Genomic DNA, 17,656 nt, shown 5'->3' on the forward strand with positions numbered 1-17,656 from the left:
GCTCCTGGCTTGATTAAAAATGTACTTACAGTGGATGTATGTAAGAATATATACAGTGTAATTATAAACTGTTGAAGAGTAGACCAAACTTAAATTTATATGAACTCTGAAAGCTTAAAGACTTATTTGATCAAAATTGTAACGCAGAAGCGGTGATGCAACTGATAGTAGCAAAATATATTACTATGATTGAAAAGTAGGCGAGTTTCTTTTTTTTTATCACAAAACCAAACTGTTTAAAATGTCAATCGGGTAACATATGTCAACAAACAAACCTGTTGAGCGCCCCCCCCTCCCCCTCAAATGGCGCCCAGGACACCTGCTTTACCTGCTATTCCCTAGATATGCCACTGCTGTATGATGCCTCGACATTTCCGGGTTAAAGATAAACGATTGTAGTGTTGCCGCCAGACGCGTCACTCTGCCGGCGACTCAGCGATGCGCGCGCGCGCAAGCTGCCTGTCAGTTGAGAACCCCACACCGTGTTCGTAGGGTGCGCGGATCACCTGGGTCGTCCTGTTTGGATGTTCTTTAATGATCAAGTCTGTTCCAACCGAACTCTTAGGCTCCTGACTCAGACAGCTTAGCAATTACGTTCTACGGAAGTTAAAGGTACGAATGATTGACTTCGATAACTAATGTTTCCAGGTGACTTGAACGAAGATTTGAATCTGGGTGGTCACAGACTTACATGAAAAAGGTATTCAAACAAGTAAATTCATACAATGAATGAATATAACGTAGGTTACAGTTGAGTACACAGTATTAGCTAGAGACTATATAATCCTTGTAATTCATTTCCTTTGCTTTTGGGGAAATCATTTGCGATATAGCGATATTTAGAATTACTTTTACGCCAACAGTTTCTGCAATAATGTGGAGACACACTTAGTACTGGGTTGTTGCTTAGCGACGGTATTGTGATGTCACTGCTGGATTGAAGAAGCCTATCCCTGTGGACGATAATGGCATCGCTAGTTGTCCTAAGTTCCATAGTGGGCGTGGTCACCGCTGGCCACGCCCTCCACGCCTCCTGGACACAGCTGGAGCACCTCTGGCGAACAGACGTCAAGGCTGTGGAACAGATTCGATCAGTGATTCAGTCTGTGAATGAACTCAATGGAGTATTACAAAGGTAAGTAATCAGTCTGTATGCTTCTTTCATCAACTTTATGATCACATGAAATTTCGATTAAACAACAGTGAGTTGTATTTATGTATCTGTTTTGGGAAATAGATATGTGGCGTGTGTTGTGGTGTTGTGGCCAGGTTGCTACTACAAAACCGACAGTCTGGGTTCGTTTCTGAGGCGGGCGGAGACAGCCCCATAGCTCACCAACCATTTGTTCATCATCCTTCCTCTGGTTTGTAGATGATTGGGGTATTAATCTAAGTTAGGTTAGATTTATTACCATAACTACAACAGGATTAGCCTCAGCCGACAGTTGTGACTAGGCTGCAGTTAACCCATGGGGATGTGGACAGCCCGCTGAGCTTACTAAAGGAAGGTACTTTCTGGTTCTGACTTTTAATTTCGAGAACTATATTTCTGTTGTAAGGTTAGTGGTCAAGAAACACGAACAGTTACTACCTGAATGCAGATTTTTTTTTTCTCGTCGGTTCGATAGATACGTCAGCAGCTCGTAGTTTGAAATTTGTTTGATTTTGAAATCGCAATGGTTGTTACCCAGTGAAACCAGAGATGTGGTGGGTTTAGTGATTGGTAAGGGGGACGTTTTGCTGTTATAATGGATGAGTGACTCCTGTGGGACAATACGAAGATGAGACATTGTCAGATTCTAAACACTATTCCAAGTATAAGATAAATGTACAACAATATCAGTGATTGCCCATTATCTCAGTCAGGTTCCCAAAATGGATTAGTTTATTGAATAGAAAGACAATTTCACAGTAATATGCACCGAGTGTGGTGTTTGGTGTGTAGTATAACAACTGCGTTTCCTGTTGGAGGAAAATATATCACGAAATTGCCATAGATCAGCGCGGGACTGAACTTCATATAGGGTGAGTAAACGTTAGTTTGCTAGGTTAGCATTACAAATATCCTGGTGTTATAGTTAGTTCCTAGGTATGTAGATATCCTACAACCTCAGGAATCCTTTCACAAAGAAGACTTGGTGCCATTACCCCAGGACCCCAAATCCAGGAGGATCTTATAGCTTCAGGGCTGCGCTACTGTCAGTAAGAGGGAAAGGATGGACTCCTTCGACGCGAATAGTCCTATGACGTCAACAAAGCGGAGTCTGGCAGTTAATTCTGGTTGAATAAAGACCTGTTTATACAATTAGGGTAGTCAAGATCGTCACCTAATTCATTAGTCACCCTACTTCAGATAGTAAGATTTCGTAATACAATCTTGGTGGTACTATATCTGTGTTTGTATGCAGTATCTCTGGAGCCTGTCTTACAAAATAGGGAGCGAGAAGTAATACAAGGATTAAATGGTAAACTGAGGGGATACAAAAACACTAGTTAAACTCAGGAAATACTTTATAGTTACAATAAAACGTATGTAAAAAGGTGTGGAAAGTTGCTGGAAGGTAGGGCGTCAGGTGAAATTCCAGCTAGGCTGCTGCTGTTATATATAAAGGAAACTTTATGAAAGCCAAATGACTCTCTGGCCAGCTGAAATTACCATTTACGATATTTGTCTCGTCTGGGACAAATTGGAAGGGAAAGGAAAAAGATGGTTTGGAAAAATATAAAAGATTGGAGACTGAAATATGGGCTGCCCATTTAGCGCAGACAATGGATAGTGCAACTCACTATTTTTTGGTCTGCATTTTTTTTTTTGTTTGTCGTTTTCGGTGGTTTGGTACATATTCCTTTTCATTGTGTGTGTGATCATTGTGTTTTGTGCTTTGGTGATTTCAGTATTGTGTCTGTATTTGATCCACTGATGCCGACTCGTCGGCAAAATAACTACTACGTAGATATCTTACATACATTATGAACGTTCTAACTAGTTAACATTTATATTGGTAGAGTGATTTTGTCTTGTAGCTGATAAATCTTAGGTAAAGGCACAAGACCTTCAGTTCAGTTCAGTTCAGTCCTTTTGTTGACAGAGGCTTACAGGAAGACAAAGTTCGAAGCCCACGACGCAAGGCCTGTATTGAACAGACGAACGATACTTTCCCCCCAGACCAAGGTTGTCATACAGCAAGTCTGTACACTGATATTGCTGTGCATGACGGCATGACAAGAGGTTACCTGTACACTGATGATGCTATGCAGGACGGCATGACAAGGGTTTAGATGAAGACTTGTGAAATATTCTGATTACATGTTGGCAGGTAGATCAAACGTAGCTAATTCTAACCTTACCAGCGACCCTCTAACATCTGACCTAACTAGTAACATGTGCCATTGACAACACTAGGCGAGGCGACTTCCTCTAACTGGAAAATATTAAGAAACCATAATGTCTGGGTAATATAAGCATGATCATTTTGCACATGGTATACAAGTGATATTGATCACTGCCACTCTCTGATCTCATTCATCACTTCACTGGCAGTTTGTGGGTCATGACCATTATCACTTGCTCGGTCTGTGAATCACCCCAACCAGAAGTATCTGTTGTACCCGAGGCGAAGTCTGGAGAAGGAGGTTTGCACAGATCTCTTTGTGCGTTCCGTACTTTGCATAGTCTGGAGGAACGCCGCCAGTGAGATTCATATCCGTTATAACGGTGGTATATATATATATATATCATCCTCCTGGCCTTGTAAGACGTCAAGGAGTTGCGGGTCTCCCTCTCCGTGATCAGTGTCTTGTGATGCGAGATGGGGCGAGGGAACCCGGCGTGGAGGATCTTTTCTTCCGCTGCTCCTCGAGCCCCGAGCCTGTGGCATCCTAGTTCTCGCCATTGCCCCAGGGGGAAGGAGCCCAGACGATATGCACCCTCTTCCCTTGCGACACGACGCTCCTGAGTTTCCGACAGATGGCTCGCACGAGCAGCTCGTTCGTAGGGGGTAATTTCCTCGTAATGACACCAGAACACTCAGGCTGTCGGTGACTATTGCGATGTCATCCATAGACCAGACTGGTTCTCTCCGGCTCCGACAAGGTCGGCGGCTGTCGCTACCAGCTCGACCTGGGTCGAGTAGACTTCATCGTCGACCCTGAAGGCCTCCCGACGGAAACGCGAGGTGGCAGCTCTGCTCGCTCTTGAAGGCAACCACCGCAGCCCGCCCGTCCGTCGGTGTAGATCATCGTAGACTCTACGGGGCAGATGGAAGGTCCTCTCGCCGAACTCCTGCCGTAGCTGGATCTCAGGTGTACCATCTTGCTGGGTGGTGGTCTTCGTGGGGAGGGACACGACCGGATCGGGGACCTCCCGTAGTAGGATGTGTGGAGCCCTTCTCGCGTCGAAGAACTGCTTGTATGAACTCCGCTACTTCGAAGACAGTTCGCGTGGCGGCGGCCAGCCATCTGTTGTTGAGCTCCCTCCTGATCTTGTTTGGGCTGGGTGAAGATATTGTACAACTGCTCGTCGTCTCGGACCTTATTTTGGCTGAATCCACCAATTTTCGCCAACTCCAACGTACCGTGTGAATATCGGAGTCAGTCACATCAAAGGATATGTGTCATGATGTGAGATGTTTACTCCTAGTTCACTTTAAAGTAAAATTTACATTTTCTATGTGTTTGTCGAGTGTGGAAGACTTTAAAAGATAACGATGGATATATGGCTGAATAAAACAAAAATAGCAATGGTTTTCCAAAGTATTGACTCACGTTGGTTAAAAGGTATTTACGCAAGAACTTTTATTGTTATTATTACTGGATTTTCAACTCTTATTATTGAAGTAAAGTTTTTGCAAATATCGAGATTCATACACAAATTTCTGATGAGTGAAATGATCAGTCGTAATTAATGTAATCGTTTAAACCTTTTTTTTTTTTTAATCAGTCGCCATCTTGATGCAGGGAAAATTTTACGTCAAAAACTTGAGCCAATTCAACTTCACCTCCACCCAGTGAGGCTCGAACCCCTGACTCCCCCGTCCGACCTTCGCTTACCACGACGTAATAAAAACTTCGAATGAATTTGGTAATATATCGGCATAAAAGCATATTATCTTCCTTTGCTGATATATTTGTCGTATATGTTGGTGAAATAGTCACTAAAAAACATGAAAGCAAATGTAAAGAACACACGCGAAACATAGGACTTTCCTGTAAGTGCCTATATTTTCTTTATTTTGATATTTACTATTTAAATGTATCAGTTGTTTACTTAGTTGAATAGGTAAACTTGTGTGATAAGAACTGTTGAACATATTTGAGCATTCTCCTCTGCAAACTTAAGGGTTTTACTTATCATTTTTACTAACTTGAAAAAAGGTCAGTTATCGACATAAAAGGAAATGGAGAATATTCCATGTACCGCCATACTATGTTAACGAAGACAGACGACCATGCTGATCATATATTTTTGTGATGGTAGATAATATGGCCTCTTCGGAAAGCTAGGTAAGGTTTGCATGGGTTTTATTCATTTTTAAACGTTTTATCGTGCTCTGTGTTACTCAGTTCCACACACACACATAATTCCCTGGCCAGTGCATGGGCCCGCATGCGATATTTATTGCCGCAGGACAAGGATAAGCATAATTTACAGCCCAATGCTGTGGCTGGGCTTGCACACACACGCACACACACAGTCTGTGGTGTCTTACAGAATTACGGACATAGAAACGGACAGTCTGAGAATGTGCTTAATGCCAGATTAAGAGGATGAGTATATATATATATATATATATATATATATATATATATATATATATATATATATATATATATATATATACACACACACACACACACTATTTACAAAGGGAATTTGGTAGAGCTTTTGAAGATGCGAATGGTCGTCAGGAAACAAAATAATAGATACATTTCTTCATTGGTAAATGGAAAGACGGGTTTCCGGAGATGGAGAATTTGAGGAAGGTTTATTGAAGAGTTCTTGGGAAATTGATCAAGACATTACAGAAGAAAAGAAGAAAGATAATTGAGTGATGGGTCTTCAGGCTCAAACGACGTGCCTTTTTTAATCTTTTCATGGAGACACTCCAGTAATTATATATGATTGCTAACTAGTTATTGAACCAGGAACAACAACAACACAGAATTTAACTCTACAACAAGGAAGTATGATGATTTGTGTGCTGTATCTTTCCTCATCTGGCCTGTTTTACGGCGGGTGTTTTCAAATTTCCTGAGCCTTGCTGACTAGTACAATGATTCATTCCATGGATAAAAAACTTACTCCATAGGAAGGATAAACATATTGGAAACTTATGGCAGTTAACCCGAGGTTATTTATATTTGCAGAACTGTTAGAGTGTGACATTTATTGACATGATTAACCAAGATGCATGCTTTCTGTAGCCTAGTGAGGAAGTTTCTTAAGAGCTGTTGACCTGAGAGTGTATATTATGGTAAACACGTCGTATACATTGTAGCAGACTGAACTGCGTTGGAATGATAGGTCATTTAGACTTCAGATGGGTCATTTGTCAGGGTTATTAAGGCCACCAAGGTCAGTTTATGACCACTAGCTGAAAAATCCTTGACTCCGGGTCTTAAAAGCATATACACTGTATATATATATATATATATATATATATATATATATATATATATATATATATATATATATATATATATATATGGCCTGATTCATCGTACGCCATTCATTAGTGTTGACAATATTGGAATATACCGAATGCCAAAGAACTTATGTAAACAAATTCTCTTCAAAGAAACATTGGTGAGTTCTTTGATGAGTTCAGAATATGGGGTACCATTAAATTTTGATAGGCTTGGTATCAAATGAAAAAAAAAGATCTTAGATTTTGTAATTGATAGAGGGCGATTTGTCAAGCTTTCGTTGCGCTTTTGATGTATTTAAGCCAAATGCTATTATAGTCAGAGGCACGTACAACATAACAACAGAACCTTTTTGAAATTATATGTGAATGCATTTTGCAGTTACAAAATGTCGGTATGGTGTTTCTGATCCCCCCCAGAAAAAGAAATGAGATTAGGCTCTAACTTTATGAAGCAATGAGCTCAGTGGTCCAGTCCTCCTGATCTAACCTGACAGTTTCTCCTACTATAGAGAAAAAAAGCATTTATAGTTTTTATAGTAGAACAGACCCTAATTCTATGGAAGAAAAAAACATTCCTAAACGCTGTATCAACATTAATCCACCAAATGAAAAAAAAAAATGTTCAGATTTTGATATATTTTTTGTTACGGTTTATGATATTTTGATTCCCAACTTGTGTACATGACAGGTACGTCAGTTCCTGGGAGACCCACGTAGACGGTACAACGCCACCAGGAGGTGACCCCACTGCAGCCTACTCCCTCGTCCGCCATGTTGCAGAAGGCTGGACGCAGGTCGACGAAGCGCTGCACCGATTCAAAGAAATCTTTGGCGACATTGGTGAGGGAGTGAACTGTCTCCCTCAGTGTTTGAGACATTTAAGATATCTCAAACACTGATCAAGCTCCCAGTTTTCTGTTGCTGTTAGATTATTTATATGCCTATGAGACATACATTTATTCTCAGACCTTCTGTTACATGCCGTATATTTACTAGTAACGCCATACTATTTTAGTAATCATATAATATTGACAGCCTGTAACACTGGAATGACCTAACAAGCACGAGCGATCGAGGAGTTCTGATACAAGGATATGATAAGGATGAATCAGTCCAAGATTAGTATAATGATAAACCACATTAGACTGCTCGCTTTAAGTAAAACGTCTGACTAGGCTTCAAGTGAATGTAGAATGAGAAAGTGTAATGTGAGGATTTAAGATTAGGGTTTACTTGACTCGTGTGAGCCAAATCAACGAGATTAGAATATTAGTCATAATCGAGTTGTGGAAGCTGGGTGAGTGAGTTTAATTCTAATGGACTGAGAAGAACAGCTGTATCCCCAGACAAGTATGATGTATACAACACACACTCTCGTCTGCCACCTGGACAACGCCCACATCTCCCAACACTACAGATAAATAAAGTTGTGAGTGTTTAGCGTCATTATGAATGTTACACCTTACGCATGACGGGACGTACGTTACGTTAACGTAAGACATTACAGTGGTGGAAGGGTGTGTGTGGAGGTGTCATTACCCCAGGACTCTTTCTTAAGGCTCTTGCAGCCCAAGGCTGCGCTGCTCCCAGTTGCAGGGAGATGTGGACTCCTTTGGATATTTTTTTGTATACGATACTCTACTCCAAAAAAGATAAGACAGAAGGATATCAGACATTTTATCTAACAAACTTCGTTTTCTGTCAGAACACCTCGCGACCCGGGCAGACCGGGAGCCTCTGCCCAACGCTGACGACGTGGCGGGAGCTTCCGAGGCGGTGGCCAGGCTGGCTCACGTGTACTGCATCAACGCGACCACCCTCACCCACGGCGGCCACCTCCTCCAGGCGGCGCTGACGGGCTGCGCCACGCTGGAGGCCGAGCCACCCCGCCAACACCACACCCTCTCAGGTAATTCCTCCGCTCTGAGGTTATCCGTTATATAACTAATTTATCATTTATTATCCTTTATTAATTAGTGCTTATATGTAGGTGTTGAAATATATATATTACAATTCATGGATCCGTTTCTCTATTCTCGACCTGAATTAATGTCAATAGACGTTGAAATGTGCTTAAAATCTGAGAAATCATTAGTACTATAACTGATAATTTCACTCTAATATATATATCTGCAATCCAAAGTCCGATGTATGTTAAGCGCAGCAGCAGTAGTTATATAAATCATCCGCTCATAGACGCTGAAACATATACATCATTACACATCAGACTGTTGGGTTGGGTTAAACTTCCTTCTTGCCCATCAGCCTTAACACAGTATGTCTTCACTTTACGTTGTCTCTGACGTCACTTTCATTCCACGTAAACTATGATGGCGTCACATTATATCTATGTAGCTTCAGATTTCGCCACTTTTAAGTGTTGTCTTTGATGTTAGATACTTCTAGAGTTTTCTTCCTAAACTCATGTATGTATTTCCGTGTCTTACAGCGTCCATATTAACTCGCACTGTATTCTTCTAGTCCTTAGTGATTAATTTCATCAACCATCCCGTCAGTTGATGTAGGTTAAACGCTTTTCTATAAACGCTCTCATCCAGGCAACATTCGATCGGTTCTTTTCTTTGCAAAATAACTTTCGCTTTGAGAAAAAATCTATTTAAAAATCAGTTGCCGATTTTTTTTATGCATTTATTAGTCTTTATAAAACAACGAAAATTGTATTTTAAATACATTTAACCTGTATTGGAACATAGTAGTTGTTTCTGAATTACTTTATTATCTTTACAAGAATATGGATAGCATGGTGTAACTAACAATAGATCCCTAATTATACCTGAATTAAGTGATGCATTTATCTTTGGTGAAAAGTACTTACTGAATGAAAAACTATAGGATAAAAACTTTTGCCATTTTTAAACTGTATTGTCACATTAACCAGCGTTATTTTAAAAACACCAGCATTTTTTCTACTTTGATATTTAAAGCAAGGACAGATTCTTTATGATTTTATTTACAAATATGTATTACGGTTTCCCTGGGGATAGGGGAGAAAGAATACATCCCACGTATTCCCTGCGTGTCGTAGAAGGCGACTAAAAGGGAAGGGAGCGGGGGGCTGGAAATCCTCCCCTCTCGTTTTTTTTTTTTTTTTTAAATTTTCCAAAAGAGGGAACAGAGAATTGCGCCAGGTGAGGGTATTCCCTCAAAGGCCCAGTCCTCTGTTCTTAACGCTACCTCGCTAATGCGGGAAATGGCGAATAGTTTGAAAGAAAAGAAAAGTATTACGGTTTTGTAACAGAGTTCTTGATATGTGCCAGTGTCGTGTGACTATACGAGTTTGTCATGAACCATGTTTTCTAGTGGTTGACTTGGCATCCATCGGCATGACGGCGTTGAACAAGGACTACTTCAGCGTGGGCGTGGAGTTCCTGCGGGCGGCCAGGTCCCGTGCCGCCGCCGCCGCCCACACCCAGCACCACTGGTTCTCCGAGGACCTCTCCATCAACAAGCTGGACTCCCTGCTGACTACTGCCGTCAGAGTGGTGAGTGGTAAAGGGTGATTACCGCAGAGCACGACCTGAACCAACCCATTAACGTCGCCATTAGGTTTTCCATAACAAGCCAACACCACAATAACCACAATCAGACCTCCATAACCATCTATCACCACCCCTTACAGCACGACCACGTCCTGGAGATGCGTGGGCCACGCTCCCTAACCCACGCCACGGCGCCCACGCCCTACGGAGGAGGTCAGCTGGAGAATGGCGGGCGTGCGGGCTGGGACGGAGGCGCGGTAGTGGGCGTGGAGTACCTGAAGCTGCACGGGAACAAGACCTGGATGCTGCAGGAACGACCGCTGGTGGAGCAGCAGCAGATTGAGCAGCTGTGTCGAGGCCGCGATCTCAGGGTGAGACACGTTAACAAATAACTTCTTTTTTTTTATCAATTTATCATTACCTCAGCACCAGCTTCTGTGAGAATCCTGGTGTTACCCTTGGCCTTTCTTTCTTAAGACTTCTGCAACTTAGAATCCAGCTGCAGGGAAATGTGGACTCCGCTGGAGAGAGAACTTGTTTGACGAGACCGTATCTGTACTCCCGTTGATGCAGCCTCGCCAAAGTAACTTCATCACTGTCAAGTGTAACCTCGTGAGTTACCGGACTCCGCCTGGTTATTCCGAGTGAAAGAGTCAGCTTTAGGCGAGGCTGTGTCCTCGTCAGCCAACGTAACAAAGTCTCGTCACATAACACCTCGCTTGAACAGGAGTCCACTTGCCAGGCACCTACCCAATGTAAACATGCCGTAACAACCTTATATATAAAATCATATAGTCCTAGTATTCCTATAATGTTCACTGTAATGTGGGTAACAGTACATTAATATATTACACAGAGCAGTGTATAAGGTTGACCATAATTATAGTTGAGGATAACGATGTTATCCCCTGCTCCAGCAGACGACCTTTGTGACGTCACAGCTTCGGTGCAGGTACGCGAGCGGCGGGAGCCCCTGGCTCCTCCTGGCGCCCTTTAAGGTGGAGCAACTGTCCCTCGACCCTTACATCTCCCTCATCTACGAGGTCGTCAGCCCGCGGGAGGCAGCAGAGGTCAAGGAGGGGTCAAGAGAGCATCTACATCTCCCTGTGAACGCCAGGAAAGGCAACGCTGTCAACGACACCACACGCGACTGGTCGCTCAAACAGTAAGAGTTTCTCCACACAGTATAATCAAACCCTCCTCTGAGGCGCTTCCACCATTTTAAACTAATAATTACGATATAATACCGAGTAAAAGTGAATCATAGGTTTTTGATCAATGCTTTTTTTTTATGGTTTTCTGTAGTCTGCTTGAACGAAAGCCTAGTCGTACTTGCGTAATATGATGGACGGGTTTAAATATCGAAGTGGTTACGCTTCCGTAGAACGTTATCGGAATTTTCTTTCATAAATGTTTAGTTAGTTCTGACTAGGTTAGGTGGCTGACTGACTGAAGAATATCCCGATCGTGGGATTCGAACGTTTTTACCGACTGTTACCGTACGCGACGCACGGAAACATAATAAATAATAATAAATAATAAATAATAATAACCTTTCGTTACGTAGCGTCTTCCAATGATTTAATAAAACTTCGGTAATCTTGAGAGTTTTCGGGTATTTTATGATACCTGTCGAATTTATTGATTAACCGGATGTAGTTCTTAAATGTTGTTGATGCAAGTAACCGCTTCTTCGACGGTAATAATATACTGTCGAGAGCAACCTCTGCCAGACTCTAGGTTCGCGCGAGCGTTTTCCATGATCTTCTTAAGGAGATGTATGTATCCTCGTCAGTGTTCAGGAGGCACATTTATAATGGCTTGTGTTAAAGACACAGCCTAGGTTTTAGGGATGAAGGCCCCCTCCCCCTGAAGCCTTCAGCAGGTATTTTCACCAGTTCCACCAGGTATATATATGGTCGGTGAAGTTAACTAGCTGTGTCATCAGAAGATAGTGGGTGTAATGTAATGACAGTTACCGTGTACATTAGTGGCTGTGATACTTATCCTTCCTACTGGCGACAGTGAGTTAGCAGTGCCGATGTCTCGCCCTGGCAGTGTGTGGTTGGAGGAAGCCGGCCTGACGTCACTGCAGAAGTTGGGTCGTCGCCTGAGTCACGTGACGCGGGTCAGCTTGCATGACCTGGACTCAGAGCCGTACATGGTAAATGTTTCTGCATTGTTTTCCTTCATCTGCTCCCAGCTGCTTCCAGGCAGCTGTTCTGGCTTTCTATTTCGATTTTGCTTCATTCAAATGTCAGATTAATTAAACTTTTTGGGAGACAAAATTCACTTTCTAAACACACACTTCATATTCTTGTCACCTAATTAATTTTTCTAACCTAATTCATTTCATAAGTTGTCGTATTCGTATTACCTACCTAATTTTTAGATTGCTATTGAAAATGATTCAATAAAGTACATACATGCCCATATCTTTCGTTTACATGGTCAGTGCTTAACACATACTTATTAACAGTTTTCAAGTGGATAAAGAATGGTGAGAGGGTACGCTCTTCTTGACCACGAGTGTAGTAATAATTTCTTATGAATAATTTGTACCGCGTTGATAATTCTGAACCTATTTATGAAACGTGTACTTTATGTAGTCTTGTGTATCCCCTGACACTCCATGTGTCAACCCCAACTCTCAACTACCATCTCCAACCATGGATTTATGTCGTCAGCTTTCAGGGTCTGTGGTCTGTAGTAAACCTTCTCTTGCCCTCCGAACCTCCTTCAACACTTTTTTTTTTTTTCTCAGTTATCTCCATTGTAATTGTTACCTGTAATAAATTGTTTAATTTATTCGGGCGTAAAGGTCATGTGTGTTCGTCGTTTGACATATCATATCCATTGGTTGTCAAGATAGAGAATGAAAAGAAGACATTTAGGTAACGCTGGTTTCCAACGGTCGCCGCCTCCCCTTCCCCCCCAGGTGGCGGACTACGGGCTGGGCGGAGAGTATGGCGCGCACCGGGACACTCACGGCCCCGCCAGGACCCCGCCACACCGCATCGCCGGGGAGAGGATGGCCACCTTCCTCACCTACCTAGAGGCTCCTGCAGCAGGTGAGTTGGTGGATCGTGACTCCTGCTGTAGTTGTCAGGAGGTCTTTGCCTGTGAGTTGCAGCTGGAGCGGCGGGGTTTGTGGTGTATTCCCGGGGTCTGCTTGCTGTATCATGCCTGTGAGATTGTAAACTGGGTTGTTATCGAGTTAGTAATGGTTTTTAATGGATGTATATCATCGTCTAGTTCCTGACGCAGACCCGACACAGTACCGGCAAGGACACTGCAGCATCGAGAAACCTCTTTCGGGTTATGAACAGTGAAATATGTGTAGTTTTGTGTAGTAATGGGGGGAAAAAAAGATGTATGTACTGCAGAACATTCCAAAGTCGGATCTGCGTCAGCCACAAGTGATGTTCGTAGATATTGGGATGCAGCTAAATTGATTTTGATGCGTTCTTTTACATTCCTTGATAGATTTTCAAAGTAATGGTAACAGAGAAAAATAAATAGCTTGGGGACCTATGTTAGACTAGCGTGCTAGTATGGGCAACATTGAATAACCACCTTCTGTATTGTTCCTGAACTTGACAGTTACAGTGTTGCAGTTTATTTGTAATGATCAGCTTTTGCTACACGAAGGAAAAAAAATAACGCTTGTAATTTGCCATTTTTTTTTATGTGTCAGTTGATGATACAGAAAATGGTGTTTGTGACGATTGTAATACTGATTAACCTAATCTGGAATTGCATTGGGAAACTATTTTATTTTTCTTCACAGGTGGGCGTACAGTGTTCCCATGGGTGGGAGTGGGCGTGGGCGGGGTGGAGCGGGCGACTATAGTGTGGTGGAACCTGCTGGCCTCCCATGAGCATGACTTCCTCACACGTCATGCAGCCTGCCCCGTCCTGCATGGCCACAAGTGGAGTGAGTACTGCCACCCGTGTGAATCTGTAGTGTGGAGTGAGTACTGTCCTGCCCCCGGAGTGAGGCTGTAGTGTGGAGTGAGTACTGTCCTGCCCCCGGAGTGAGGCCGTAGTGTGGAGTGAGTACTGTCCTGCCCCCGGAGTGAGGCTGTAGTGTGGAGTGAGTACTGTACTGCCCCCGGAGTGAGGCTGTAGTGTGGAGTGAGTACTGTCCTGCCCCCGGAGTGAGGCTGTAGTGTGGAGTGAGTACTGTCCTGCCCCCGGAGTGAGGCTGTAGTGTGGAGTGAGTACTGTACTGCCCCCGGAGTGAGGCTGTAGTGTGGAGTGAGTACTGTACTGCCCCCGGAGTGAGGCTGTAGTGTGGAGTGAGTATTGTCCTGCCCCCGGAGTGAGGCTGTAGTGTGGAGTGAGTACTGTCCTGCCCCCGGAGTGAGGCCGTAGTGTGGAGTGAGTACTGTCCTGCCCCCGGAGTGAGGCTGTAGTGTGGAGTGAGTACTGTACTGCCCCCGGAGTGAGGCTGTAGTGTGGAGTGAGTACTGTCCTGCCCCCGGAGTGAGGCTGTAGTGTGGAGTGAGTACTGTCCTGCCCCCGGAGTGAGGCTGTAGTGTGGAGTGAGTACTGTCCTGCCCCCGGAGTGAGGCTGTAGTGTGGAGTGAGTATTGTACTGCCCCCGGAGTGAGGCCGTAGTGTGGAGTGAGTATTGTACTGCCCCCGGAGTGAGGCTGTAGTGTGGAGTGAGTATTGTACTGCCCCCGGAGTGAGGCTGTAGTGTGGAGTGAGTACTGTCCTGCCCCCGGAGTGAGGCCGTAGTGTGGAGTGAGTATTGTACTGCCCCCGGAGTGAGGCTGTAGTGTGGAGTGACTACTGCACTGCCCCCGGAGTGAGGCTGTAGTGTGGAGTGACCACTGGTTCCATCCCGGAGTACAGTCACTGTAATGGGGAGTAAAGAATGGTTTAAAGAGAAGGGAAGAGAATGGAGTGATACAGGATCTGGTGGAGTGAAGAGGTGGAAGGAAGAATGCATTGGAACAAAAGTGATTGAGTTTATAAAGTTTGAGTGAGTGGTGGATTAAGTGGAAGGGTAATGTGGTGTAGAGTGGATTGAAGTGATGTGGTGTGGTGTGGATTGACGAGAGGTGAGGACTGAGCCATTGAAGTGGGTTGAACAACGACTGAGAGTGAAGAAATGATGCGTGGTTGATTGACGAAAACAGTGATGTGAAGTGAGCCGTATTCAACATGACCCCAGAGGTCAAGTGGTCAAGGAAGAAGGGGTCCTCATTGAAGAAGTGGCTAGGCTCGCAACCCATCAGACATTGTATAATGGCTTGACCAGGCGCCTTGAGACTACATAACAGTGTTCACCAGGAACAGAAACTTAGATTTCTTACAGTAATTAGCTAGAGACGATGATTAAGAGAGACATGTATTTAAGAGATAATGATATATTGAAATATAAAGTACGTCATATATTTTGCCTTAATGTTTAACAAGACAAAGTCAGGAAGATCTGGGCTGTAATTTTGAGCGTTCAACACCCCTTCCACCCCCCCTCACACACACACACACACACACACACACACATGCTTATTAGCAAAAACTGATGACGGCGACAAATCTAGTGGGAAGAGATAGCAATTCTTAACTTTCCCAGATAGAAAAAAAATATTTTGTGTGTTGAATATGAAATGGGAGAACAACCCGAGAATGAATGTGTATATATAGAGTTCGTTTTTAATGTTCATCATGGATATTTCTTGGCATGTTTCAGTACTGACCAAGTGGGCGGGCTACTTGACCCAGTGGCGGGCGCAGCCCTGCCCTGCTGACCCCTCCAGGAAGGTCCTGCTCCCCTGGCGATAAGGGATCACACCGCCGCCGCCCCCCGCTCTGGTCAGGGTAACCCTGAACTCACCCACTTTGAAGTAGGGCAGCTGATGTCTCCTGTATGGTCTTAGGGTTCGATCCTCTGCTGAAATGACTTGAATTCCATTGACTGGTAGACAGCCGAGTTGACCGCCGAGCGAGAGTGGTTGACAGCTTTGAGGATGATAGACTGAGTGGTTGACAGCTTTGAGGATGATAGACTGAGTGGTTGACAGCTTTGAGGATGATAGACTGAGTGGTTGACAGCTTTGAGGATGATAGACTGAGTGGTTGACAGCTTTGAGGATGGCAGACTGAGTGGTTGACAGCTTTGAGGATGGCAGACTGAGTGGTTGACAGCTTTAAGGATGATAGACTGAGTGGTTGACAGCTTTGAGGATGATAGACTGAGTGGTTGACAGCTTTGAGGATGGCAGACTGAGTGGTTGACAGCTTTGAGGATGGCAGACTGAGTGGTTGACAGCTTTGAGGATGGCAGACTGAGTGGTTGACAGCTTTAAGGATGACAGACTGAGTGGTTGACAGCTTTGAGGATGATAGACTGAGTGGTTGACAGCTTTGAGGATGGTAGACTGAGTGGTTGACAGCTTGACAAAAGATTCACCAAAAGTGAAAACGGACGATGCACCGAGACTGGTTGACAACTAAACAGACGACACAACAAGAGTGTCTGACAGCTTGTCAAGCGACACACCAAGAGGGGTTGGTAGCTTGACAGGCGGCACGCGCCAGGAGTGGTTTTGACAGCAGCTGTCTCGACGGGCAACGGAGCAAGACTTGACGGAGGCACGCTTAGTGCCTGCGCTTCGAAAGACTTGACAGCGAAGCCCCTCCTCCCCTGTAGCGAAGCTCCGAAATCATCGCAGTCGAGGCGTCTCTCGTGTTAGGTAACGCTAGAAGAGAGAGAGAGAGAGAGAGAGAGAGAGAGAGAGAGAGAGAGAGAGAGAGAGAGAGAGAGAGAGAGAGAGAGAGAGAGAGAGAGACGGAGTGGACACGTTTAGCTTACGAACTGTAAAAAAAAAAAAAAATGAAAGGTATCCATCAGACAGCGATGTTACCACAGTTCAGTTATTGCAAATAGGTGCATGAAGGTGATGATGTTACAAACCCCCGGTGAAGATATGACGAAAGTAACACCTTATAGTGAGATAGTGACGTGTGACGTGCGAATACGTGTTGTGTGAAGTTTCCACCGGAGGGCGATGGCGAAGGTCGAAATTAGACCCGAGCGTTGTTTGATATATATATATATATATCGGTTTTTAAATAATATACATACGTATGTAATGTATATGAACGTGCTGGACGAAATATTTCAAAAATGTTTACCCGTTATATTTGTACTCTTAGATCTCGGTACTCCGACTTTGAAAAAAAAGGTGTTATTTAAGGTACATTGACCGTAGCACAGTATATTGAAGGCATGAGGTCGGACGCGTCAATGAAGGTTGAACAAGGACAAGAACCACAAATCACACCAGTAATTACGAGAATAACTGAGCATAATCGCCTGACATTTTAAACTTTGAAAACTTCGAAAACGCGCGCGTCATTTTGGCGGGAAGCTTAAATAGGCAGGCATTTCGTAAAGATAGTTTTAGACTATGAATACTTCAGCTACATATCTATATGTACTTCAAATAGTGCAATAACTTGAGGTGTTTCATTTGCCACACTGTACAGGAA

At 43.8% G+C, this 17,656-nt stretch overlaps 1 protein-coding gene across 4 annotated transcripts; it reads left to right on the forward strand.

Annotated features, from left to right (window-relative positions):
• The first annotated feature begins 480 nt into the window (after positions 1-480).
• Positions 481-16,945, forward strand: LOC139751436 (prolyl 4-hydroxylase subunit alpha-2-like). Of its 4 annotated transcripts, none has more exons than XM_071666848.1 (11): positions 481-612; positions 864-1,135; positions 7,336-7,487; positions 8,353-8,556; positions 9,969-10,150; positions 10,288-10,518; positions 11,065-11,312; positions 12,173-12,311; positions 13,086-13,218; positions 13,938-14,084; positions 15,855-16,945. In XM_071666848.1, exons 2-11 carry the CDS (start codon positions 966-968, stop codon positions 15,944-15,946), a joined length of 1,698 nt encoding a protein of 565 aa, XP_071522949.1. In that variant the 5' UTR covers positions 481-612; positions 864-965; the 3' UTR covers positions 15,947-16,945. The 4 variants fall into 4 exon arrangements, with proteins under 4 accessions (XP_071522949.1, XP_071522951.1, XP_071522950.1 ...); XM_071666850.1 differs by having other exon boundaries at positions 12,206-12,311; XM_071666849.1 differs by having other exon boundaries at positions 11,068-11,312.
• The last annotated feature ends 711 nt before the right edge of the window (positions 16,946-17,656 follow it).

The sequence above is a fragment of the Panulirus ornatus genome, chromosome 11 (genome assembly GCF_036320965.1).
Source record: "Panulirus ornatus isolate Po-2019 chromosome 11, ASM3632096v1, whole genome shotgun sequence".
Taxonomy (NCBI): domain Eukaryota; kingdom Metazoa; phylum Arthropoda; class Malacostraca; order Decapoda; family Palinuridae; genus Panulirus; species Panulirus ornatus.